This window comes from Manis pentadactyla, chromosome 1, assembly GCF_030020395.1.
Source record: "Manis pentadactyla isolate mManPen7 chromosome 1, mManPen7.hap1, whole genome shotgun sequence".
In the NCBI taxonomy this organism is placed as follows: Eukaryota; Metazoa; Chordata; class Mammalia; order Pholidota; family Manidae; genus Manis; species Manis pentadactyla.
Genome location: NC_080019.1, coordinates 127,743,584 through 127,771,220, shown reverse-complemented (window position 1 = coordinate 127,771,220; position 27,637 = coordinate 127,743,584). Strand labels below are relative to the sequence as shown.

The 27,637-nt window shown below is 38.3% G+C and overlaps 1 protein-coding gene across 7 annotated transcripts in view; it reads right to left on the bottom strand.

The window, feature by feature from the left end:
• Positions 1–27,637, bottom strand: part of APP (amyloid beta precursor protein) — a 260,328-nt gene that overhangs the window by 154,974 nt on the left and 77,717 nt on the right. For all 7 annotated transcript variants that reach the window (XM_036875238.2, XM_036875241.2, XM_036875242.2 and 4 more), the window contains exons 3-5: positions 26,612–26,741; positions 2,695–2,807; positions 700–893 (exon numbers count right to left, since the gene is read on the bottom strand). In XM_036875238.2, coding sequence (XP_036731133.1) covers positions 700–893; positions 2,695–2,807; positions 26,612–26,741 — 437 coding nt within the window. The remainder of the gene's footprint in view (positions 1–699; positions 894–2,694; positions 2,808–26,611; positions 26,742–27,637) is intronic.

Below are 27,637 nucleotides of genomic sequence, written 5' to 3'. Positions count from 1 at the left end.
TGATGACTGAACTAGATGTCTTTCATTTAACCTAAAGGTTCTGATTTTGCAATTTTTTGATCTGAATATAGATGTCTGCTTTTAATTAAAAATAAGAATCTATGAGTTATCAGATCAAGATCTCAAAGAAAAACAGGTGACAATGTATTTCTTAACAATCATGAAAGTTAAAGAACTTCAGCAAATATTTAAAATGCTTCTGATTTCATTCACAAAGAAAAAGATGATAAAGGGCAGAAAACCCCATAAAAGCAAATGAAAAACTCCAAAACCAAACATTTCTTAACAAAAATTCAGATTTAGCTAGTGACTGATGAAACAATTCCAAGACAGTTTAAAAACATTTCAAAATTACAAACCAAAACCAAATGTCACATGACTCACTCAGGTTTCAATTCTCTGCAGAACTACCAGTGACCTATTATAGTATTACAGGAATTTTGTTCCCAACTCTTAAGATTAAAATAAGATAGTTAAGATGAACTCAGTGATGCTCAATCAGTTATTTTCATATCAAACAGTAAGGTCATAACCATAACAGGAAACCATGGTTAGATTTTTTTCCCATAAAAGCAAACTTTGATAGCAGTGGGCAGATATCTTTTTAATGAGAAATGGAAAGATCATTTACAGAAGAAACAACACTATAGGCTAGATGTTTTGGCATCTGTGAGAGACCAAACACACAGGCCAGCTTACCTCCCATCTGCATAGTCTGTATCTGCTCCACCCCACCAGACGTCCGAGTCATCCTCCTCTGCATCAGCTGAATCGACACTGTCACTTTCCTCGGCCAGCGGGCAACAGACAAACTCCACCCCTCGGAACTTGTCGATTCCACAGGGCAGCAACATGCCATAGTCATGCAAGTTGGTACTCTTCTCACTACAGGTCTACAGAAGGTAAGGAGAAAACAGTGCCAGTGATAATAGAGTGGATTGTTCTACCGTAAGAAGATCCCAAATATAATCATCAACACACAGACCCAATACACCAAGAACCAATTTTACAATGGAAAGGACTGTGTGTCTTTTGAGTGGATTTACAACACAGATTCTTTAGCCCTGGCTATTTTGCTACTCTATTTTTAAACTTCACTACTTATTTAATAAGGATATAGAAATTGATAGAAACAACAGGAATGAAACTAATGAGGAAGTAAAATGTGAAGAAGCCTGCACTGTGAATGAGAGTTGGTGCTTCCTGGTTTCACAAGGGCTCAGGAAGTAGTGACGGCTGCATGCATTTCCCCAGCTCCCTTCTACCGCCATTACAAATGAAGTTTCTCTCATTTGGACCTATCTTATTCTAGAAATTCTAACTCTTTTGGCTCATTCCCAGACAATCAATCCTAAGAAGAAAATAAATTATCCTCTGCTATATATCAGCATTTACAGCTATTAGAGATTTGTCCTTCAGTATCTTTTTACTCTCCTGAGATTTGCTAAATTAGCACAAATCTGTATTAACATCAAGCTTTGAAACCATCCACTGTTGACAGAGGAAAGATTAATAATTCAACACATATAAGTAAACAATGAAAATATTACACAGTGTATTTTGACTTCATAAGAATTACAGTCATTCTCATTTCTTTGTAACTTTTCTTTTTGAAAACTCAAGGAGAAATGAAAAATGCGGTTATCAGATGCATAGCTGGACTTTAAACTAACTGGTTTGTTTTAAGATCAATAAGCAATTAAACCCTCCAAGCACATTTTTATAAAAAGAAAGTTTTGTTTTATAGTAAATTAGATTTTATAAAAGGCAAAATTAATGCTCACTCTTAAGTGGTGTTTTCTGCCTAACAGCTTTAAGACTATGATAATATAATGGTTAAACTGAGCTAGATCAGGGTTCTCAACCACAATACTACTGACATTTTGGACTAGATGATTCTTGGGTGTGGGGAGGGAAAGGTGAAGCTGTCCTGTTCAATGAAGAAAGCTTAATTCAGCAGAATTTAGTAGAATTAACTTTAATAGAATCCCTGGCCTCTAGCCACCAAATGCCAGTAGCACGACCCCTCCCAGTGTGACGACTCCAGACATTGGCTCATGTTCCTGGGCAGATCAGGGGAGCCAAACTAACCGCTCTGGAGAATTGCTGAGCTAGACCAGGCAGCCTAATTCTAGGAGACTGACCTCACCACAGAAAACTGCATGAATTTATTAGAAAAGCTTCATGATAAATCAAAGGGACAAAGCAGGTTTGAAGGTAGTAATATCAAAATTTTACCTTTCTTGCTAATCACCTGATATCGTTTATCAGCTTTGTCAAAAGCAGGGGTTAGCAAAGGCTAGGATTGGTGCCAGCCTTAAATGAAGGTGGCAGCTCGGTGAACACAAACTGGGTGGCATAACTTCAAACCTGAGTTCTAACTATAGCTTTCCAGCTACTGGACAAGTGTCTTTGGGTCCTACCACTGTACTCCACAGTAGGTAACAGGAAAAAGGGTTAAATTATTTAAACTTTGTATACGTCAAAAGGAAACAATAGGTACATAAAAAATAATTCGAGAAAAAGGTACATTTTAAGGTTTATAGAAGTTAGTTTCTAATTTATAAGACATGGCAGAGACATGTAATGATTCTAAATAGGCCCTATCATGTCAAAATAACCCTCTAAAACGTCATTACATGTATCGCTAGGAATCTTCACGTGAAAAGAATAAAGAACACATGGGCCAGGTACCTCTTTGGCGACGGTGTGCCAGTGAAGGTGGGTTTCACAAACATCCATCCTCTCCTGGTGTAAGAATTTGCACTTGTCGGGAACAAGGAGGGCGTCGCTTACAAACTCACCAACTGCAAGAAAGGAAAACCCCTTCATGTCATTCCGCCCGCATCACAGTTGACTTATCAAAGGGATGGTATCATGGAAAGATGGGGTAAAGGACATCAGAGAAGTCAGACAGCTTTCTGAATAACAAAGTGATCCGTCCACAAAAGATTAGTACCTTTACAATGGGAAGTGCTGAGTCCTTAGGTGGCTCACTTTCTTGCCACATCAACCCTGATGGTTAAATGAAATACTTCCATATGTTTTAAGTGAAATCTTCATTTAATTAATATGAAGCTCTGACTGCAAAGTTAATCATATAAAATGCTGCCATTCAATTGCCAGCAAGGGTAAAAAATACAGATGACATTGCCTAAGCAATCATTTGAGCAGAATCAATATAAATTATTGTCCACACTCCTTGAAGATTTTAATCTGTTTGTAAACTAGAAAATTTAGCATTTCTCTATTTTCTGAACAAAATCCATATATGCACATGTTTATTATGTTTATGTATATAACACAAATATATACACACATATTGTTTAACTCAATTAAATTATGAAAACTGCTCCTTAGACTTTTGCTATATTTTTAAAGAAAATGTATTATGCAAATTATTTCTAGCAGTGCTGGTACTGCAGATGCAAAGATATTACACAAAGTCCCAGAAAAACTCAGATTCTTAAGAGGGTCAGAGTTGGATAATTAGCATAATATATAAGCTGCGAGCTTAATTTTTGTTTTGTTCACTGGAGTATCCCTAGCTTTTAGCGTAGATTCTGCACACAATCGGCAATAAATATCTTAATGAATGAAGGTGAACGCTGTAACAGAGATGAAGGAAGTGATGGGCCAACATAATGAACACATCTGCTTGGGTGCGCTAGGAAAGACCTCAAAGTAGAAGTAACACTGAGATGGCTTATTAGCTTATAGATGAGCATAGGTGTGCCAAGTAGGAAATGAATGGAAGTTCTAAAATGAAAAGACAGTTATCTAGCTTGTTTAACATTCTATACCCAACACCTGGCCCAATTCCAGCAAACATGACCATACGTGGATGGATGGATGGTTGAATGGATGGCAAAAGGCACTTCAGAAAATGAGGAGCCTCCTCTGAAGAGAGAATAAGGAAAAGGTAAAGCATACTTGTAAAAGAGGCAGAAGTAAGTCTGCTGTGGCTGGAACTCAAGGTGAGTGGACAGGGGAGTCTAGAAGTAAATAAGACAGGAGAAATATGTTGGACTCTAATATTAGAGTCAAAAATTCTGGATACCATTTTGGAGGCAACATAGGCCAAAGGATATTTTAAACAGGAATGACATGCTCCAGTTTGTTTTTCAGATAAACTCTTTAATCAAGTGAAGGATGGACTAGCACACTGAGACCCTGAAGGCAGAGAGACCGCTGAACAGGCACTGTAACCCCTTAGACAAGACACTCAAGGTCAGACAAACCAACTCCAAATAACCATGGAATACAAGGTGTCCGCACACCAGCATAGACCAGAATACACCTTTTACCTTCACAGTATGCTACATAAAATTTCCTAAAATGCAACATAAATAGTGATAAAGGCTCTCAGAAGGGGAAGGAAAAAAGTTTTCATTCCCTTTATATAAAAGCATTCTTTAAAAAACTCCTTCTATGAAGGCATTTCAACATTTATCTGCTTTGAGTTCAGGCATGCACGATGTCTCATGGTATTTAAGTACTTATTTCAATAAATAATTTTTACATAAAAATCTAAGCAAATCACAGGGATTAAGAGCCTTTCATCTTGTCATTCCTTAAATCTTTTACGTAATCAGTGATGTCCTCAGCATTGTATATTGAGTTATAGAGAATGCAAGAATTATGAGACAGGGTGCCCTCAAGGTATGCGGGTGATACTTGGTGGGAAAGGAACCCCGGAATCCTGGACACCAATGCAAGGCTCTGGCTGATGCGCCATCTGCATCATTGCACCTCTGCCTTGCAACAGAGGTGTAATGGGTCTCTCATAATATAAACCTCACTTCCCAGGTGAGAAATGCCTGCACAGAAATCTAAGGCCACCTGCTCTCAGGAGATAATAACCAGGCCCCTGAGATAAATGTTAAGATATAAATTATTATATAATTTATATTATATATTATAATCAGGGCTTATTATATATTCAGCAATTCAATCACAAAAACCTGTTAGAAGCTTTTAAATAAAGAGGAATGGTAAAAACAAGCTTCTCACAAACTGGTTTAGCTAACATGGTTTATGTTTTCTCTATTTTTAGAAGTGTGTTTTTTTTTTTACTGTCCATGTGACTATTTTGCTTTAATTGAAATATAGTTGATATACAATATCATGCTGCTTTCAGGTATACCGCATAGTGATTCAACAATTATATATATTACTATAATACACATTATGAAAAGGGTAGTTACCATCTGTCAACATACAAAGATATTGTAGTATTTGCTGTCCCACTTTTTAATTCTTAAAAATCTATGATACAACAGGGGATGTGTGGAACTCTCCATACCTTCCAATCAGTTTTTCTGTGAACCTAAAATTGCTCTAAAAAAATTTTTTTTTATTAAAAATTAATCTGCTAGAATGTATCTGAAGTATCCCTGTCAAGCAACACATACTTTCATTTTTTAAATAAATTTTCTGTTTATTTGGTTTGATTCTTAGGTAAAGGAATTCTTAACAGAATTCAAGCAAAACAGACCAAAATAAATTATCGTAATGAGAAATGTTGCTGTTTATGCTGAACTTTAGGAAATCTGGCACCATTTGATCCTAGTGAATCAATTCATCAACATACACTGTGCGTATTTATTGATAACCACACAACCTAGTTTCTTGTTGTACAAGTTTGTAATTGATATTACACACACACACTCTCCAACTGAAAGGGAATTTTTCAAAGCTAATGAACAAGAACTGCATCTGGCTTTGTAGCTAAAAAGTCTTGGCATTGTGAACAACATTGCCAAATTCAATTGGAACTCTGCAGGCCTCAATCCACGCGCTCTCTGGTGGTCTTTGAGAGGACTGTCTAGCTCAAATGACCTCGTTTTGCACAGGGGAGGAAAGCAGCCCAGGTCAAGAGGCTTGCTCACAGAGCCTACTGGCAGGAGAACTGGCTGGAAAATCTAAGTCTCCAGGCTCTCAATCTGAGTAGTAACTCAACTCACTGTTATTTAAACTCTAGTCAAAATGGGTTATTTCACCAAATAACCATATTCCCTTTGGCTTTTATAACAGAAGATTCCCTTTTAGACCATAAAAGGCCTTAAAATGTCATAATCTACAATGCAGTCAATTCAACAATAAAACTAGACTTAATTTAGTTAGAAAGCCATGCAGGACAGTTGGAAATGCATTTGCTGCACAGAAGAGACACAGGATGGACAGTGGCTAAACATAGGAAACACAGGAGGGGATTCTTTCTCTCACAAAGTCTGCTGTTGAGGCTGGGGCTGCTGCTGCAGATAAGCAGTGACGCCCTCAGGGACCAGGCTATTCCTATCTCTCTGTACTGCATCCTTAACATGTGCTGTGGTCAAACAAACGTAAGACTTTATGTCCATGTTCCAGCAAGAACAGGGGGAGCAGGCAAGGAATAAAGGTTTTCTTCCTATTGTTTGCCCTAATGAAGTTTTGCTCTTTTCCATGGGAGGGACACCCTCTCCATTATCTACACCCTCTTTGCTATTATTATGTTATCTGGTCACATGTAGCTGCAAAGGAATTTTTGGAAGTTATTTTCAGCTGAGCACACTGTCACCTTGAACAAAAAGTCTCGTACTTCTAGAAAGCAAGAAAGGAAGAAGTGGGACTCATATTAAACAGGCAAGTAGCAGAGTTTCCTACACTATGAAATTCAAAGGCAGGGAGAAATGTAATTTTCAATTTTTTTGTTGCTTTTTCAGAAGACAGATTATTCCCAGGAAGAAGACAAAATAAGAGTATGAAGTGCTAAAATCAAAGGGACTCTGAATCCATGGCGCAGGGAGAAATGGGAGGAAAGGGTATCAGAAGAAAACAAAATTTCTCACAACTGAAACCACTAAATTTTTGAGAGTCAAAGTGGAACCGAATCGATTGATTACAAGATTCCAAAACTTTGCATAGGTACTTCAAGGCACAGAGATCTCAGTTTTTAAAACTGATGTTCCCATGAACCTGTGAGGACTAAAGTGAGGTTGCCAGAATCATGGGAATGAATGGGCTGAGAAGGTATGGGGGTCATGGATTTCTGTTCAGGGTGTGCCCTTCTTTCTTTGTCCAAGACTAAAAGACTCAGAAAAGGGAAGTCGGTCTAAGAATGTCCTAGCAATCCAATTATTGAAAAATGGCAAAGCCTTGGCTTCCTTGTGCAATACTCCACCCTGAGGGTGAGGAATTGCTCAGACCTGGCTCTTGAAGGTAAGATGTAAACAGTTTCAGCAATTCTGGACTGTGCCTGGCAATGCCTTAAATGCTTCACGTACATCATCTCACGATACCCAAGACCACACACTGAGGCAGCTCCAAAGACCTGACTCTATAAGAGAACACGGTGAGACTGAGAAAGTATACAACCAGCCCAGGTCACACACATAGTAAATGGTGGAGTGAGAGAATTAAATGAGTTAATATTCATTAAGTGCTCAACTCAGGGCCCATAACAATGGTGCTCAATGGATTATTTTGTTATTATCTTTTTCCCCAGTATCAACCAACAACTTCTGTTTGTCTTATTAATAATCAGAGTTAATGAGAACACTACCAGCTACTCTTCATTGGTCAATGATCACCTACTATGCAACTACTCAAGGCAGTGGGGTTTTATTTCGTTACATTATCATTATCCAGTTACAGTTCTGCAGATGAAATGGTACTATGTTTGAGTGTTGCTTACATTGTGATATATAAACAACAGCACAGCAGGGCCATGTCCCTGTGATTGTAAAGTGCGGTATCCAAGTGACTAGTAATTCCACCTTGTGCACTGGGGTCTCTGGTCCTGGCTGTGAGAGGGGGGTTTCCTGAATCCCCACCGACAGTCCCAGTCCTTTATGCACTAACTCTTCAATGCATGCTTTCCATTTATTCTTAGTGCTGAGAATACAGCAGTAGACAAAAGAGATGGAACTAAATGAAATTTTAGTGGGAAAAGATAAAGAAAAAAATATAGACTGTCCAATGTCCAATACACAGGGAGAAAAAGCAGAGAATGGGATAGGGACTTTTTTGGGAGTGGAATTTTAAACAGAGTGGTCAGGGAAACAAGCCTCATTGAAAATATGGTATCTGCAATAGTGGGGGCACAGAGCACCTACCTATCAGAGGGCAGAACATTCTAGGCAGAGGAAGAAGCATGCCTGGTTGGGTGAACAGAATAGCAAGGAGGACAACTGTTGTCAGAGAGGAGGTAAGTGGGTGAGGGCAAGCTGTGTGAGGCCTCAAACATTGCCCATACTGTGGCCAGAATTCTGAGTAACATGGAAACACTGGGAAGTAGTTTTCTAAGTGAATTATTCTTGCCCTGCAGGCAGGTCAATATTGGAAGCAGGAAGACCAGGCAGGGAGCTGCTGCAAGAATGCAGGTGGGAGATGTCTTGGACCAGGGCGATAGCAGCAGAGATGGGGAGCAGTAATAAGATTCTGAATACAGTTTGAAGGAGAATTTAAAAGATCAAATTACAGGAATAAGAGACAAAAAGTCAAGGATTTAACATGTTCCTATTCCAGAGGCTGTAAATGTTTTACAGCGCAGATGATAGAAAAAGATTGGACAAGACTCTTCGGTCTTTCCTCATCGATGTGGAGACAAGAGAATTCCAGATTGATGCGTCTATTAGCCTACACTACTACATACATGCATATCCAAATGAAATCTGTAGACAAATGTTTACTCAGGCAATTTTTTATTTTACCATTTCAGACTCTTACTCCACGAACATTTCTTCTTTTAACTTGCTTATTATGTACTGATATTTTGTAACTTTCATGTTAAGTAGACTGGGGAATTTCTCTGGAAGGCATCTGTATTCAGTGTTAGGAAGAACACTTACAGAAGCAGCCAAATACTTCTCCACAAACTCTGTGATAAAACTGTTAGAGGAGTTTTGTATCAGAGTGGGTAGTTGCTGGGTTCTCAAGGAGGACAGGAAGGTGATTACATGGTGCATTAAGAAGTGACTGTTGCTACCACCACAATTTCACTGAAACTATGCTGAAACCACAGATGGCTTTCCTAACATCAGAACTATTTGCCAGATGGCAGAAACTAAATGCATAAGGTAAAGGCAAAAGAAGTGGAAGCTAAGAGTTTTACTCAAATCCTCTCTCTGATTTAAGTCAAGTGAGTGGAGCTCAGCCTCACATACATACAGCTACAGTAGGCTGGATAAAAGACAGAAATACTGTTTGGCCAAGGCACTGAATAACACCAGTCTTAGAGCAATGGAAACAGTGCAAAGGACATAAATAAAAAAATAAAGGAATAAAATAAACATTTGTTAGCAATTTTAATTTTGCAGTTTTTATGTACAAGTTAACAATTCTGCTACCACTATGCAAGTGTACTGAGACTGAACAATTAAGTAAATGGATGGTGGATGGTGGGAGCAGGGTTGTCACTGTCAGAATAAGAATTTACATTTAAGCAAGGGGAGGAGATAGAAAGACCCATGTGGTAATATATGAGGGGGACATGTCAAGATGAACTCATATTTGGCCTAACATATTCAGATGGTTAACTACAGAAATATTTATTGACATGTACAATACAAGGGTCAATGTACACAAATTTATTACGTCTATTAGCTGAGAAGGCCTCAAAGTAAAGATAGTCTAGCAGCAATGAACAGATCTAATGACCAGATCTTGTTTTTAATACCATTCCCCAATAAAAGGAACCAGGGCTTCTTGGAGAAAGACATGATTTAGAATTGGAGCAGGAAATATACAGTGAGTCTGGAGAATCTCATTGAGGGGGGGGAAAATGTATGCTAAACATGCCCAGGAGCCAACCGAAAGCACCCCAATGGCCAAAGCTGGAGTAATCTGAGCAAAGACATACAAAGTGGTACTGGATTATATTCAAAGTATAAAATAAATACCCATTAGTCCAATTTAACTGAATAAATACATAAATGGATGGAAAGAGACAAACCTGCACATTAGAATTTCTAAGAACCTACATAGATACTCAGCTCTTGAGGTGACATGCAATTCCCCACTCCTCTGTTGTATGCTATGCACAGTAACTTCCTTCTAAAGAGCACAGTATGCCATGGGGTAAAAGAGGAACTTTACATTGGAGAAAACAGTTACTACCCCAGCCAGCTGACCAGAGTCACAGCCAAAAGGAACCTAAGGAGACCTGACAGCTAAATATCATGTGGTTTCCTGGATGAATCTTGGAACAGAGAAAGGACATTAGGTAAAAACTAAGAATATATGCCCAAAGTATGGACTTTATTGATGATCATGTATCAAGGCTGGCTCATCAATTTTAACAAATGTACATATTAATATAATTAGTAAGAGGGGAAACTGGTGAGAGGTACATGAAAACTTTCTGGGCTATCTTCTTGATTTTCTGTAAATCTAAAACTTACAGTCTACTTAAAAATTTCTCTGAAGCCCCCATATAGAATTTCATATAATAAGGACATACCTATTTACCTTCTTATCCACATTCTAGCTTTCAAAAGAATGTCCATGAAAATTATTGTAACTGAGAGACCTTACTAACTTGGTTTTCTCTTCTATGGCATCTCTAACAACTAAACAGAGCTTGGTTTTAGATTTTTCTAAGCAATTTTTCTCTTACTCTATAATTGGGTTTTGTGTAGCACTTACATTTTTAAAAACTTCAAGAATTTCAGAATACTTATCACTGATAAAGGAAATTCTTGCTTTTTTAAGTTTAACTTTGTCTGAGAATGTAATTACAACTGATTATAGATTCAATTCCCCTTTACAAATGAGGAACACCAGGCTCTAGGGTTCCTGCACAGCTAATAACAGAGCCACACTGGACTCTGTGCCCGACTCTCTTGTAAGGCTCGGTACCCCAGGAAACCGTTATACTATTCCACAAACTCTGAATCACAGCTTCCTCACTAACCAACCCAAGACTGGTTAAGTTACATGTGCCTTTTCTGTTGCCTTTTTTATCACATTATTACTAATATTCTTGATTTTATCAGTAACAGGCCTTTTTTGTTATTCATATTTGTAGTAACTCCACTATCAGTTAAAAGATGTCATTGTGAATAATAACAGTTGTTAAAACTTTCCAGATATGGGAGTTCTCAAGCTCTAATATGTTTCGGCAATACTTAGTGTGCCTGATCAGAATATACAATCGTTCTCCTTCCATCCCCATTACCTGGGCCTAATCTCTGCTGCTGGGATGCATCTGGTCCCCAGAGGGATCCTGATTCAGGTGGTTCATGGACCACACTTTGAGAAATGATGTTTAGAGCAGGGCTTCTCAAGCTTTAACATGAACCTGAATCACCTGGGGATCTTGTTAAAATGCAGTTTCTGACTGAACAAGTAAGTCTAGGGTGGACCAATTCTGCCTTTTTAACAATCTCCCAAGTGATTGATTCAGCTGCTCCTACAGGTAGCAAGGGTCTACTAAGGTAATCCATTATAACTAATCTTTTTAAGGTGTGTTTTTTTTTTAAGTTACAGGTTATTGCATTATAAAACAAGTTTATAGAATGACTTGCCTTTTCCTTTTTAATTGTGGGAAAACACACATAACATGATATTTGCCATTTTAATCATTTATAAGTGTACAGTTTAGTAGTGTGTGGATAAAATGAGAGTTCCTGTGGCCAGGATTCTCACCTGGCCATGGTTGACTAGCTCACTGCACACCTGTGGGCAATACATGGCTGTTGACTCTCCATAAAGAGCTCCACCCAGTGCTCTGCGCACCACACAGTGGCAGGGATGCAAGGCTGCAGGAGAGCAGAGCAGAGGCTGGAGTGGTGGCAGTGCTGAGGACAGAGGCCCAGAGGATGGCTGTGGGGGACAACTGTGCAGACAGAGGGGCCCAGAGGCAGAGACTGGCTTGCTGCATGCAGACTCGCTCTGAGTGAATGGGATTTTAGTGACTGACCTGCCACCTGGAAATAAAGTTGGGTATAACCCTTTCACCCCAAGAACGCTTTGCTGTCAATTTCTGTGGTCACGCTGAATCCATAGCGAACTTGCCCAGGGCTGAAACCCATTGGCCAGACAAGTGTTAAGTACATTCACATTTTTTGTGCAACTAATCTCTTCATCTTGCAAAACTGAAAATAGTATACCCATTAAGCAAATCCCCAAATCCGTCTCCCCAATTCCCCAGCAACCAGGATTCTACTTAGCTCTGTCTGTCTGAACGTGACTAATGAAGGTACTTCATATGTATGGAATTATACAATATTTGTGTTTTATGACTGGTGTGACTTGTTCCATTTTAGAAAATACAATAAAATCTTTCAATGCCTTCCTTCTGTAAGTCTGTGCCCTGTCCCATAGATTTGTCACTTTGGCACCATTTTTAAGGATTAAGTCCCCTTTCACACTGTGGAGCAAGTGAAGGTTCCTACGGCCAGGATCCTCACATGGCCCTGGTTGGCTAGCTCGCTACATACGTGTGGGCAATACGATGCTATTGAGTCTATAGAAAGAGCCCTGCCCAGTGCTCTGGGCAACACGGTGGCACAGCTGCAAGGCTGCAGGAGAGCAGAGAAGAGACTAGAGTGGTGGCAGCACCAAAGACAGAGGCCCAGAGGATGGCTGTGTGCGGTGACTGTGCAGAGAGGCCCATAGGACAGCTGTGTGGACAGAGGGGCCCTGAGGCAGAGACCAGCTTGCTGCATGCAGACTCTCTCTGAGTGAATGGGATTTTAGTGATTGACCTGCCACCGTGGGAGTAAATTTGAGTATAAACCCTTGCACCCCAAGAACGTTCCATTGTCATTCCTTGGTCTCACTAAATACATAGTGAACTTGCCCGGGGCTGAAACCCATTGGCAAGACACACACTAAAAGACTTAGTTTACAGTTCCCTATGTTTCAAAATACCACACACTTAATCACCGAGAGAACTATCACTGGAGTTGAATTTGCTGCTACCATTAACCACATTCCCGAGCAAATGGCCCTTCTTTCCCCATTTCTCTTTTGGTACTTCTATTATAATTTGTATTTATGAGTATATGATTAATTCAGATGTGGAAATTTAAGTGTGGCTTCTTTTAGGCTGAAATCCACTCATCTCTCACCTAGCTGAGCATTGTATATCCTGAGAAAGGAGCTGAAAGGCAGATCTTGTAGGGATTTTGTCATTTTTGTCCCTTGAAAAATTCAAACATTGTCAGTGGTGGCTTTCTCCTAACACTTTTCTTTCCTTCCAACTTATTAAAATATTCATAGCCTGATAGATTTTAAAGATGCAATTAATTAGGGGTTAGTTCTGAGGCTTTTAAAAAGCCACATAATTGTTAACACAATACCAATCAGGCTGATGTACCGTGAGGCAAGAGAACCGCCAGTTATTACCAAAACCTTAAATTAGACAGAGAGGTAAAAATACACGGCATGTTTCTTCCACATACCACACTCAGAAACCCATGTGTGAGGCAGGCTGTTATCAGGACAGGAGGAGCATTCTCACCGACAGACTTCTCCACAGTGTTGTGGACTGGTGCTTTCAGCCCCTGACCTGATCCTACTGGCGGACGGCCATCAGCCTTGCCCCAACAATCTTCCGCAAATCCTCTTTCAAGGTTAATAGCAACAAATACATTTGCCTCTTCTCATCCCTCAAGCTGTCTGTTCTCCATAGGAACACTTTCTTCCTTAAATTAAGTCGTCTTCCTTGGTGTCCCACAAATTGACACAGGTCTATCTATCCTCTCTCCTCATTCTTTCTCTTTCACTGACTCATCTTTGAATAATTCTGATTATCAAGTAAGACACTGTCCTCTTTGCTCTGCTCTTAGTCTCTCACTCAGGTGTATCACCCTTGCCTAGGGATTCAATAGTCTCAACTCTTTCAGTGCTGACCTTACCAGGCCCTTGCTGGCACTTAGAGGGCCCTGCTTTCAGCAAATGTACAACTGACCAACAAATCCTAAAACTGTACTGAAAAAACATCAGCAGTTCCTCATTTGGCAGAAATCTATCTTACGTGGAAGCAAAAGAAGGTAAGAGAACCAACACTCAACATTTTGGGGAGCCAAATTCACAGTTATCACTGATTCTCCATGCCCCTTAAACTAACCAGATTCCTGAAGCTGGACCTCAGGTCATATCACATGTAGAAATGTTCCAATTCTGAAGGCCAATATCCCACTTTCTGAACAGAACCTTATCTTTCTAGTTCTCCTCCCTCCTTTTCTTCTACTATAGCTGCTCATCATGACTTTAGGTCCCTGGACTCTTTCTCACTTGCTAAGGTTAACAGAGGAGTTATACCTTCATTCCATTTCCCTGAGCCGGTCTAGGACACTCAGCACACACATTCATCAGCCGAGCTCATAACCAGCTCCCAATGCTATGTGCCCTTGATGCCCAGACTCAGTTGCTCCAGCCTACTTCTCTCCCATGTGCGCGATCCCCAATGCCCACCTGCCATGCTGTGCTCCCTTAGGAGACAAATGTCACTCTATATATCAGGGGTTTCTCAACTCAAAACTTCTCAGAAGAAAAGTATTTATATCATAAAAGATGCAAAGCTATTTAGGGCAAAAGGAAGTACATGGAAGGAAAAAGAAAAAAAGATGTCATGGCATTTAACAAAAAAGCTAACCAGAAAACAATCAGGATACAGTATTTGGAATGAGCACAATCTACTAGCATTACAACATTGCTCTACATTCCCATGTCTTTGTTAAAACATAGAAAAAAGGATTAGAGTTCTGTCACTGTACCTGTAAGAGGTGTTAGCTAACAGATATCTAATATTTAATAGAATAAAAGAATGTAATAAGTATACATGATTCATCAAACTCTTCAATAAAAATATATTTTAAAAATTATCCAGTTTCACCTGGGAGTCATGTTTCAAAAATCATGTGATTTTTTCAATAGGGGTGGATTTCAGCTAAATTAGAATTTCTGCCTCCCTCTGTTACCATTCTACTGTGGACTTACAAAGTGCCACTCAGGTTTATAAACAAGGCTTAGTTTCATTATTGTAAATCAATTTGTGAGGGCTTCTCACTCCTGAGAGAATGGAAATAATTGAATTTTTGGACTTCTAAGGAAGAGGGTTTGGGAGAGGAAATTATTATACTAAGGCTTCCAAAAGACAGCACCAACTATTTAGCAGAAAACTCCCCTGGAAAATTCTGATTCCATTTTTCTAATCCATGTCTCCTGAGGGCTTCTATGTCTTGCCCAACTCAGTTATCTGTCTTCATCTGATGTTCACAAGTTAAAGTTAAGAAATTACTGCGAATCTCTGTGGCAATGAAACACAAAGCCTACGTTATAACAGATAATGAACTTGATAATAAAAGAAATACAGGAATCTGTTTAAAGATAACTCAAAAACCCTAGAAAAACCTAAGGTCAGTTAAAGGATATACATAATTTGAAGCTATTGATCAGAGACTTCCTCAGTAACACAAATATTACAAACTGTTTCCATTCTGACAAAATTCCCCGTGTCCTATAACAGAATGAGAACAAGGCTATTCTTGAACCTGGTAATTTTCTGCTATCACTATAACTTCAATCATGGATGTAAATGAAAATTTCTGCTCACTTTGCTACTTTTCTGCTTGAATGAGTTTTGTAATGAAAACGTCTGCTTCTTTTCTATAGACCATGCATGTCATTCAAATTTTACACACCACACAAAGAGCGAATGCTTAGAGGCAGTCATTTAAATATGTGTCATTACAAGCTGCAGCACATTTATAGATGCAGCAGTTTAAAATTCTCTTAAGCAATAAAAGCAAAGGCAACCATGCGTAGGTACATTCGGGCTTCAAACATTTTCAGACCAATTCTTCTGCCTGAATACAGTCAGCCCCGCCCATCTTTCCTGGCCCTTGTCCACCAGAAGGCAGTGGGAAGGTGCCAACACCCATTCCATTACCCAAAGTCTTCCAGGTCAACAGTCCAAAGTCACAGGAAAAGTCCATCTTCAGTTGGCCTCCCCAGGGAGCAAATATTTTGAAGAACAAGCATTCCAGGCATGCAGAAGCTCAGCTTTTAAATCAAAGTAAATCTTAACTAGTGATTCAAAGTAAGGCCCTGCTGTATGTATGTAGAAGGCACACAAAAAATGTTTGGCGAAGGCAAATCTCTCATTTGAAATTTAACATTTATAAATGAGGAATGTGTGTGTAACTAAGGCTTATAAATACAGGGGGGTAATTCTAGGGTATCTCTTACACCAAATCACACAGTTTCTGTCTTTCATGTAAAATTATAAAGATGACTGAAATGTAGATCAGAGGAAAAGTACACTTAGGGTCTCAGTTATTTTTAACCCAGAAATGCTGTGATTTTAGAAAAATACTGAGGACAAACTTTTGATACTTTTGATTCGTGTTAAGAATATCTAGCTAGCAGAAAACTTCTGAGAAGTACAAGTGATTTGCCATTTTCTGGCCAAAGCAGACTTTCTAATAATTTGACAGGCTATGGGATCACTATTATGTAGGCTTAAGGTTTAATGCAGTGCTTACTCAGGTTCACCCACAAGGAGGGCGTGTTCCTTTCTCTCGGCCCAACCCCTTTCCGCTCATGCCATACAGGATAATTCCAGATGCTTCATTTTCAGTTACATTCAAACTGTCTGGATATCTCAAAGCCTTACCTTTTACATTTCGGTAATCCAGTGGCTGGCTATTTACATAAGTCCTTAGAAAATACGCATTTTTCAAGACCACATATAGGAGACCACCTTTTGGGAATACGGGGCTAATGGCTTAGAAAGCCAACTGTCACACCAAATAAGTACAAAAGATGTCTTTGATAACAGTTCTTATGTGCAAATGAACATGCATTAACCGTAATAATAAATAATAGGTAATATGTGTGGTTTCTTGGAATTCTGAAACTTGGTAAGACCATCTCATCTTCTTTACTCTTTAGGCAACTATTTCATTGACATTCCTACATCAGGACAGTCTTCCATGTTTTCCTTCCAGATGATTTAATTCTCTTCTTGCAACTTACAAATTCCTGTATAAATTTAAGATCTCCTCACAGTAGAAGATGCTAATTCCAACACTGAGATCTCATCTTTAATAAAAAGTATGTATTTTGCAAGAAATCCTACATTTTAGTTAAAGCATCTAAAAATGCTTATTTAAGTCAAATTTTGAGAGGATCATGCTTAAATGTACATCCTTTCTTTAAAAAAAATTGAAAAATAAATACATGAGTATGTCCTAGGTAAAGGTTTAAGCTTGACTCATTTTATTCTTGTTTACTTGCTGTCATTAACTAGCGGAAAAAGCAAAACAAACAACAAAAACCATACATTCTGGTGATAGCCACAAATGGCTGTATTTCTGCATCAATAGCAGGGTTTCCACATTAAGCTCATTCAAATCCAATTAATTCTTCTGCAGGAAATCAAGGGTCCAGGAGACTTCACTAAAAGCTGAGAATAATGGTTTCCTTTGCCTAAAACAGATCTTTATCCTAAATGGTAAAACAGACAAACAGAGGAAAATGAAATGGGCATATCTCATGCTTGGATGTTCTTTGGTTAGTCTGAGAAGCCCAAATCTACCACTTATTGACATGGAAGCAGGCATGCATCTTAGATGAAACGTCCAGTAAGCGGAGGTCGACACTCAGCACTATGAACAGTACTCTGCGAGCTCTCGCCCTCCAGAGACAAGGCTAATCACCAGTGCTCTGCAAGTCACCTCGCATCTGATGACCAGAAATACCTGGAGGCCTGGCCTGGATATCATAAGTCAGGAATCATCAAGCCAGGCCTCTCGGAAACCACTGCACTGATGAGGCTTCTTAGTCACTATGTGTATTGTGAGAAAATGAACAGCCCAGGAAGATTCCTAGAAGACACCAATACTGAGGATTTCTTGAGTGGGCTGCAGAAAATATGCCCCAGAAGGAGAATGAGAGTCAGCAGAGAGAAAATCAGAAGCCTAAGACAGTGTGGGCAGAAGGCAAGGTCAACAGGCTTGGATGCTATAGATGGGGGGGGAAGGGCAGCAGAATGTTTGAGGGATCTGGAGAAAGGCAGCTAAGATAAGAGCTTATTCACTGGAGCTGAAGGGATGGATGCCTGATAACAGCTAACTATGCAGAGAGTTGGAGGCTTAGAAGATAAAATTCTAGGCTTTATTCACATCAAGAATACAGCTGAAAAAGAAGAGCAACAGTGGAAGTTAACGATTTGGGTCAAATGACTGACATGAGGGCCCAGGGGTCCCTGATGAGTAAGGAAATATGAAGGGGCTAAAAATTACTGACATATAAAATGAAATAAAGGGTCTACCTATCAAAGATTTTTAGAAGTCAAAGATCAGACACAATGAGGTTAAATAATCCACTGAAGAAAATACATGCATTGGTACCTGTAAGTTTAGATTCAATTGATAATTTTGACTGAAAATTTAAAATAAGAACAAAAGTGGAAAAAGAAAAAGAAGCTCAAATTATTTAAATGGCAAAACACAGGATAATTTCTTGGCTACAGAGAACAGGAGTCTACTGTATTAAACATGCTTAAAGAATATAGTGTATCATAAGCCGCTGACTGACAATTAGTTCTATGCCTTCAATAGAGCAAGAGGAGTCACATGACATACTCCTAGGAATCCAGCAGCTTTGAGCTTATAAAGATCCCATGCAATAAAGAAAGGGATCTCTGTGACAGCAAAACTTGCAAGAAATAAATAAATAACCAGGTTGTACCATATTCTTGGCAAAGTATTTAACACTAAAGAGGAAGACTTAAAGCAACTTGAGCTGGGTAACATTCCTGAAAATCTGTATGACTCATCAATAAATCCCCCAATTTTAATGTCATAAGAAGATTTGAACTTTAGAAGGGGAATACTTTCATCTCTACATCAGACACCTAATAAATACCATGTTCAAATCATCATCATTTCATAAAGGCATTCACATGTGATAGGAATTAATGGTTAGCATACATATTACCTTAACTCTTAAGGTATAATGCAAGAATGTGAATGAAATAAGTTTCTAAACTCCACTACCACTGTGATATTTACAAATGGGTTTCTGTTAAAGCAATCCTTTATTATCAGAATTAAAAGCTAAGGATAAGGAAACTATCACAAACAAAGCTGGTGATATGTTTTATCTCTACATACAGATGTCTTTGGTGTACACTGGCTTTAAACTGGACACATGTAGGATAGGTTAGATCTGATTTCCCAGAGATAAGCATTTAATGTTATTTTGTCCAGATCCAAAAAATTTTGTTTCTTCTTAATCTGGGATTCCTAAATTATGTCTTGATTATTAAATAAAACCCACCCTTCCTAGTTGATCAGCTGGCATAAGTAAATGGCATTTACTGTACCCTAGAGATTTTTTTAAACATGTGAAATAGAAGCATTATGCACTTTGCCTTCCTAGTGGTTAGTCTATTCCTTCTTTTCTTTTCCCTTCCTTTTTTCAGTACACAAGCTAAATCCTCCATTCATTCAATATGCACTTATTAAGTACCTATTATGTGCCATGACATGCTCAAAGCTCTGGGGATATTTCAGTGAATGAAACAAAAGTCTCAATCATAGAAGAGTTTACATTTCAGACAAAACAATTATTTTCAAATTTACAGGCACTAAAGGAAAGCATTCTTGGTCTTCAGCACTCTGTACTGTTTATTCCTGATATCATTCTAGGGTTATTCCCCTGATGAAAAGAAACCCTCATTAATCCCTCAAATCCACTAGCTTTAAGACCTTCTCTCAACCTATCACCCTCTTAAGGGCTTACTATTAAAATTCGCCAAGACAGTTAGGAGCTGTATCACCAGGTTACTCAGTTTATGTAAATACTACCCAAGGATATATGCAATTTTTTCTCTAATCCAATTGTACCATCTATTGACATAATAAAAGGATTTATCCTGATGCACAGAATATACACTGTAATAAGGACTAAGAAAGCAGGTATATCATAGAGGTGATTTTGGTATATTAATGATGTGTGCAAGATAAATTAAACTACACAGAATGTTCAGATATCCTTCTGGACACATGGAAAACTAATTAATTTCATGTCCTTTCAAATAAAAAAATGTGATTTCTATACTATTCCAAATATTCAACCATCTTAGTCCTATTCTAATTTTCCAAAATTTTGTACCAATACTACCAACACAAACTATTGTTCCTGGAACATATGCACACATGTCCTCTAATTCATCTCTCTTCATTTTTCTCTACATGTGCCCCAGGATCCATACCTCACCCTTTTCCAAGGGCTTCTACAGTGGCTCCAGCTCGCACTGCCATCTCCTTAACTCCTATTGTTACAACAATCCCTCATCTTACTTACATAAAAAATCATACTACCTGGTCATACAGTGGATGATTAGGATTAGGAATGTAAACAGATCTGTGGTTAGTGGAAAACTTCCAGGGAAGAGCAATCTAGTTTTTTGGTCATGTTGAGTTTGGGTCCCTGAACAGACACATTACTAAATAAGTAGAGAAGATCAGCATGTTTCCAGGGTATAAAAACAATCACCAAGTGCAAACTTCTACAACATATAAACTACTGCAATTCTTCCCTAAATTCTGTAACATAGGCATAAAGGTACCTTTACACACATATAGTCACAAACTTTACCTGAGGAAAAGCAAACACCATGTAATGTCGATACAGAATATACAACAAGCTCTATTAAGTTACAGTTTAGCTTTATCCAACTCAAAGCTAGCTAAATAAGGAAACCCCTTTAATGGTAGCTTGACCCACAAAATCTAATCTTAAAAGAAATTCTCTAGATTAAAAAAAAAATGCCTCGAAGTCTTAAACTCAACTTCTTGCCATAGACCTACTTGATCAATCTCTCTACAGTGTGCAAGAGGTAAGAAAAACCATTCACTGTCATCTCATTTACTATTCTCTTTTGCTACATAGCCCAGATTTTTTAAACTTTGTGCTTACATAGCTATTCTCTTGATTTTTCCATGACAGGCCTTCCTACTCTGAAAGTGGATTTTCACACCTGAGCTCTCCTGCTTCCTTCCCACCATCCTTCCAGTAGTTTTGCCCTGTACACGGCATTTGCGCCATCACTGCTCCGGCACTGCTCAGCCCTGGGCAGTGATGTCTTCTTTCTTTGTAACTTATAACTTTGTTACTTTTAAACTTTTGGTCTTTCTATTTCCAAAGTTACTTGCTCCATTATAAAATTTACTCTGTTACACATCTATCAGTACTGCATCATTCCCAAATTCCCCCCCAAAGAACTCAAAACCCACTCTAAACACAGGCAGGTGCATAGGTGCATCAGGTAATGAGTGCATTAGTGCCGCCTCCTGGAGCCCTTCCTCCTGGGACGCCCCACTCTCCTGCAGGCTGGACTGGCTGCTCTCCAGACTACTGCTCTGCCATTGCCTTGGGACTTCCCTTCACTATCAGATGTCAAAGCTAAAGCCTGAGACCCGTTGACAGGAAAAACAAAAGCAACCACCCCTCCCCTTCACCGTTCCCAAACCCCTAGACTCCTGGGACACATCACCAACAAGAGATGAAATTTATCAAGGGAGGACGTGGAAGAGGGGGAAAGTTTTCATGAAGCCACTCAGTGACTGCTGTGATAAAAGAATATAAACAGAATGTATCCCTACACTCTGCAGTAAAACAAATAGTGAAAGTTTTCTGTGGCAATAACACCCTTGATAGTGAAACTGAAATACATCTTAACTCAGGCTTTAAGATTCCCTGCCATCTTTATGTCATTTCTTACATTCATGATGCTTTTTCTGTGTACCTGAAAAAAAGTATACTTTTTTTCCTCTTTGTATTTTAGTCAATTCTTTCATTAAGTACAAACACCAATTTTCTTTAAAAACTGCATTACAGTACTTGAGAAAAATTATTTTCCTTAATTTCACTTTTGTATTTTTGATATGATTAACTCCTCCCTTTATAATAAATAACCAATTATACTTTAATGGAAACTATTGGGAGAGATTGCAAAGTTAGGCTGTATCTTATCTAACAATATTAAATATGAAAAATATTAAGTATACAAAAGAGCTTAGTTCTTCTTACTTCTTTTCCTAGGGGAGAAACACATAAAAAATACCTTGTAGTTTGTGATGGTATTAAGTCTATGTCTAATACAGTTTACACATTATTTACCTGACTTTTAAAATGTAGTTTCACTAATTAAAATGTAATGAAAACTAGGGTTTCATGGCAAGTTAATTCAATGAATTCCATTTTTTATGTTGGGTTTAAGGTGCTCTCCTGCCCCAAGAACAGTTATCTGTACCACTCTGAATTTTTCCCTTACATTTTATATTCATAATCTGAATATAATTATTCATGTGGTGTAAAACATGTAAAACAAAATATCTTGCACAAGTTTTGCTATACACAAATTGCATTTTCTGCCAGCACTTGGTAAAGTTATTTACTGACTAGAACAGTAAACAAAATCAAGACAGGATCTCAAATGTGTCACTTGTACTGGTAAATAACACGATCAGAATTCAATTCCAAAGACAAAAGGAAAAATCAATTTCTCTGCTGGGGGCAGGAAGTGATAGTAAACAACACACCACCTAAAAAAGGTGCTCAGAAGTTGCTAGAATAAAAAGAGAACTTTGATGAAAGTCAATTTCTTCTCGATTCTCCATTACAATCACTTGTGATCATTTACATCAGGAAACAATTCCAAGTATTTAGAGAGAAATTAAAAACTCAAAATAATGTCTATTGCATTCAGCTGCTATGTTATTAAATCTAAAGGCATTTTTGTCTCTTTATAATACAGTAGGTGACAATGTGACCATGAGAAATTTAAGTAACGTGACTTTTTAAACTTCTTGGATGCCAGCATCTATTTGTCTGCCTGTCTGTCTCTATATGTGGAAATATACATACAGAAAGAACCCAAAAGCAATATCTAAAATAAATTACACAAAGATTATGTTTTCCTGAGTTCAGCTGTTCATTATGAAAGACAGCAGTAATTAAATGGTCTCTTGGTCCAACAACTTCATTAGTTTTAAATACCCAGCGTTTGGAGACAGTTGACCTTTTTTTTTGAAGTAGGAGTTCTGTACCTAGTATTTAAACATTACTTATGGGGTATCCACTCCTTGTGTGGATACCCCATAACAATCTCAATTATTTTAATTTTCATATTCAATTATCTCTTGGAGAGAGCCACCATACATATACACAACTAGCAGTCCAACTCAACTGGTATGTCATATGAAAATGGCAAAACATCAGTAAACAGATTCAGAGGTACTGACCTGTCATCACACTGCATCACTGTGCTAGTAAGCTGGGCATTTACTAGTTAGGCATTAGTAATCTGGATATTTATAAGATCCTTACAGCCTACAACAATAATGTTCTATCCAGAAATGTCCCAGCCCCAACCCCCTTCTTAAAATAAGGCACACTCTTCTGTAACCTTCTTGAATATTGTTCTGCTGCATGATATACCTTAGGAGCATTGCTGTTTAGTATAAACCTAAAAAACTACTCAAGTACAGTATCTGTCAGAATATTCAAATACATCCTTTTCACACTAAAATGATTATTTTATATTTCATATAAAATGAAATAGATGACATTTAAGGTAGTAATTCTTTAACTTCTAATTCCTCTGGATTAAGCTCTTAACCCAATTTAGCCTCCATAAATCCACAGTAATTTATCTTGGCATGTACCTTGTCTGTACTGTACAGAGACAAGTGCAGGAGAGCATCACTTTCAATAGTGGATCTATTACACCGTGAAGAGTAGTCATTCAAATGGAAAGGGCTTGAAAGCTTTGCAAAAAAAGTATTCTTGAGTAATAATAATGATGTGCTTGAGTCCCACATGAGATAATTAATAAAATGTTCGTATGGTTAACACAGAGCTTACAGTCTGGTTCCAGAGGCAACAATCCAAAGTGAAGGGTGAAATGAGACAGCCGACTCACTCTCAAGGGAAATTATCCACTCCATGGGATGAAAGTGTCAACAGCAACCTAATGCACTTCTCCATCTAGACAAGAAATGCAAGGTACTTGCTAGTATGCGCATGGCAAGTATGCGGTTTAGAGGGAAAAAACCTAGTGAAACACCAATCCTGCCTCTGGTGGAAACGTCAGGAAGCCTGCATGCTAGACATTAACAGGCATTTTTCTCTCTTCAAGCTTTATTTTGAATTTTAATATGCTTAACGTTTTAAGACAATTTAATTTTGTTTTCTGAGAATTCACTTTAGTAAAATCATCTCACTTGTCTTAAGGATGCATTTGCAAACAGCCAGAGAATATAGAAGGTGTTTATGTTAATGATAAGCTGTCATTCTTTCTTCAAGCAGCACACAATGTGCCTGAATGTGGCCTACTACTACCACACAGTGGGAAGCATCACCATGTGGAGCTTTATGCTGTTCCAGGGCCATGGCTGTCTCCTTTACCAACACACGTTATCTGTTTTGAGTTTCTTAAAAGTGTTGTTATCTCCAATTCACAGCCTTTCCTCCTGTGATCTGACTTTCTAAATTACGTGGCTCTACAATTTTTTGTTAACACTGTAACAACACTGGATTGAGAACGAAGGCTGCTGGGCTTCAGTCCTGGTTCTACCACTAACTACCCATGTGAGCTATAGAAAGATATCCACTGACTTTCAGTACCTGTGAAGTGAGACTAGTTAGGATGAAGTCTCCCTGAATGGTGCATAACACAGCTTATCATGATAAAAACAAATATTCTGATAATCACAGTATTATCATAAAATCTTCTAACTTCATATTTAGACCTGAAGACATTTCATACATCTTTTATTCCTTTTCACAGTCTTTTTTCCCTTGGAGTTTCAAATAACTCTCGAAAAGGAATGGAATTTCTCAAAGATAGGGAGGGGCAGGGAGAGTGGCTGGCTGAGGGGAATCAATTTGGGGGTGTGGGGGTCAAAGGAAACTTGCCACAGCTGAGTGGCACTATAAGGTGAATTACAATTTTCATATGGATTCCAGCTTTTAGTCAATTCCAATAATTCTGATAGAATTATGAAGCAGGAAGATCTAAGCAAAATGATCGGGAGTTTACTTCTGAAACAGGGGCAGGTGGGGGTGTCACATCAGGCGCCACCAGCAGTAAGGCTCATCCAAAGACCTGTAGCTGTCACCAGTGAGTGAGCTTACATTCTAAACAAAATGAATTTGAAACATTTCATAGAATGGGTGAGGGAGGACCAAAAGAAACAAATCATTAACAGGACCTGGCCCACCTGATTAATGGGTTGTGATCTACTCCTAACTCACACTGAATTAAATGGTCTCTTGGTCCAACAACTCCATTAGGTTTAAATACCCAGTGTTTGGAGACAGCTGACCTTTTTTTTAAAGTAGGAGTTCTGTACCTACTATTTAAACAGTACTTATGTTTATCTTACTAAATCTTTACATCTGCAATGGTCAGAAGACGGTTAGAAGCCTTGTAAAGGATTTACGAAAAAGGAATAAGGAGGAACAAGGAAACTCAAATCATCAGATGTTTAAGAAACTGGTTTTCCACTCTCTTCATCAATTACATCATGAGTAAACCCACCAGATGAAACCTTCCTTTGAATGCCCCATGTTTCTATTAATGCCTCACATCATGCGCACACATGAACGGTAGTCAGCATGCTCTCGTGACATTATCTCAAGTATTACACAGAACCCCCAATTCTTATCCTTACTTTCTAAGTTTGCTGATGGGACATTTTTTAAAAGATCCTTTTTATTTAGTCTTTACAAGAAAGTTATCTAAACGCATATCAGTGTTTGTCCTCATCCCCCATAAATAGATTTCCACATATTTCCAACGATCCTATGGCTGAATAAACTTGTGGAAATATCTATATGCTACATCAAGATGAAAAACTGCTGATTTCTATCTACAATTCCTGGTTACACAAAAACATCAACTAGGAAGAGACTAATAATAACCAAGTCAGATTGAATATGGAGAAGACTCCTTCCTATCAGAGGGAAAAAATACAAACCACACACAACAAATCAAGTTTTAAAATAAAAGGTAAAATTTGAAGTTGGTGAGAGAAACCTACATTTAGACCTTAGCAATCAAACCGTTTCCCCAGCTTGATGTAAGTAGAAAAAAAAAAAATCCCCAACTCTGATATACCCCTACTGAAACCAAATAGAAGGAGTAATCAGTTGTTTTGGGTAAGAGATTTTTAAGAAATCAGTAGAATGTATTAGCATCACATTAGGCTCTCTCGTTTATGAAGTCTGTGCAAAGAAACACCCAAGGCCCTAACTCTGCAAATCTAGAGTGTTTGTGTGTCTGAGAGGCACCTGTGTAATCTGATAAAATGAAGGCTCCTGAGCCTCACTACCAGGCATTTTCATTCAGCAGTTATGGGACCAGTCCAGGAATCTTCAGTTTTAATAAACACATAGGTAGATTAATTCTGAAGCAGGAAGCTCAGAAATACTGCTCCTGTAGTGCCAGACAATAGGTTACCTGTGCTCTACAGTCCAAAATATATCCAATCCAGAGTGGCAATATGTTAATGGCAGAATCTGTATATTTTATCTAATTGGAGCATCCTTCTTTTTCATACTGAAAGACCCAGGCAGTCAATGCCAGCTAGGCTGGCCAGCTCACCTAAGCAGCGGTAGGGAATCACGATGTGGGTGTGGGTCTTGCACTGCTTGCGGCCCTTCTTGCACCAGTTCTGGATGGTCACTGGCTGGTTGGCTTCCACCACATTGGTGATCTGAAGTTCAGGGTAGACCTGGGATAGCGCAGAAAAAGGGAAAATTGTTAGCTGATGCAGGCAGGGGCTGGCACATGCAGGCACCTCATCAACCGGTGCATTATTCCAAGGTATTGCTACCCCCCAACATCCAAGCCTGCTCTCAATCTCATCAAGCTTAAGAAATTCAGGGTAACGAAAAAGACACAAGTGACAAGAACTAATCATTCCATTCAAAATATTAAGCAATGTGACCTTTATTTTACTTTACCCATTCAGGCTTAAAATACTTTTCTAGGGGACACAAAATAGAAATAGTGAAGGGGGCCCTCTTCTAAGAAAGGGGTCATTTTTAATGCCAAATAAACTGGGGGGCGGATATTCTGTAATGTCCTAAATAAATGTTTACAGAAGATACATCTTGAAATATTACCATTACTTAAATTAAATCCATCCTTACATTACTAATTAGGCAAACATTTTACATACAGAGTATGATATATAGCAAACTTTCTATATAAAAATTCTCTTTAGTCAAAGTAATTTACATAAGAATAACTTATTAACACTTATCATGGGTGTCATTTAGATAAAGAATTGCATCATGAGTATCTTCCCTTGGTAACTTCCAAAGGTAACTAGTTCTTTCCTTTGACTATTCCCAGTAGATCATGGGGTTTTTACTGAGCACTTGGAATGAAATGTGAAACCTGATCAACTGAAATGTATTTGTGAAATATCCAATCACTTCTATTTATTAATCATAATGAGAGACTTGAAGGAAAAATATACAACAAATAATCTATTTATAAAATGGCTTTCCCTTGCATAAATCTTGTATTTCACTAGGGTGCTGTTTTACCAGATAAATAACAATGAGGAGAGAAAATGTCAAAAGAATTGAAGGTATGAGCAAGGGAATGGTTAAAATGATG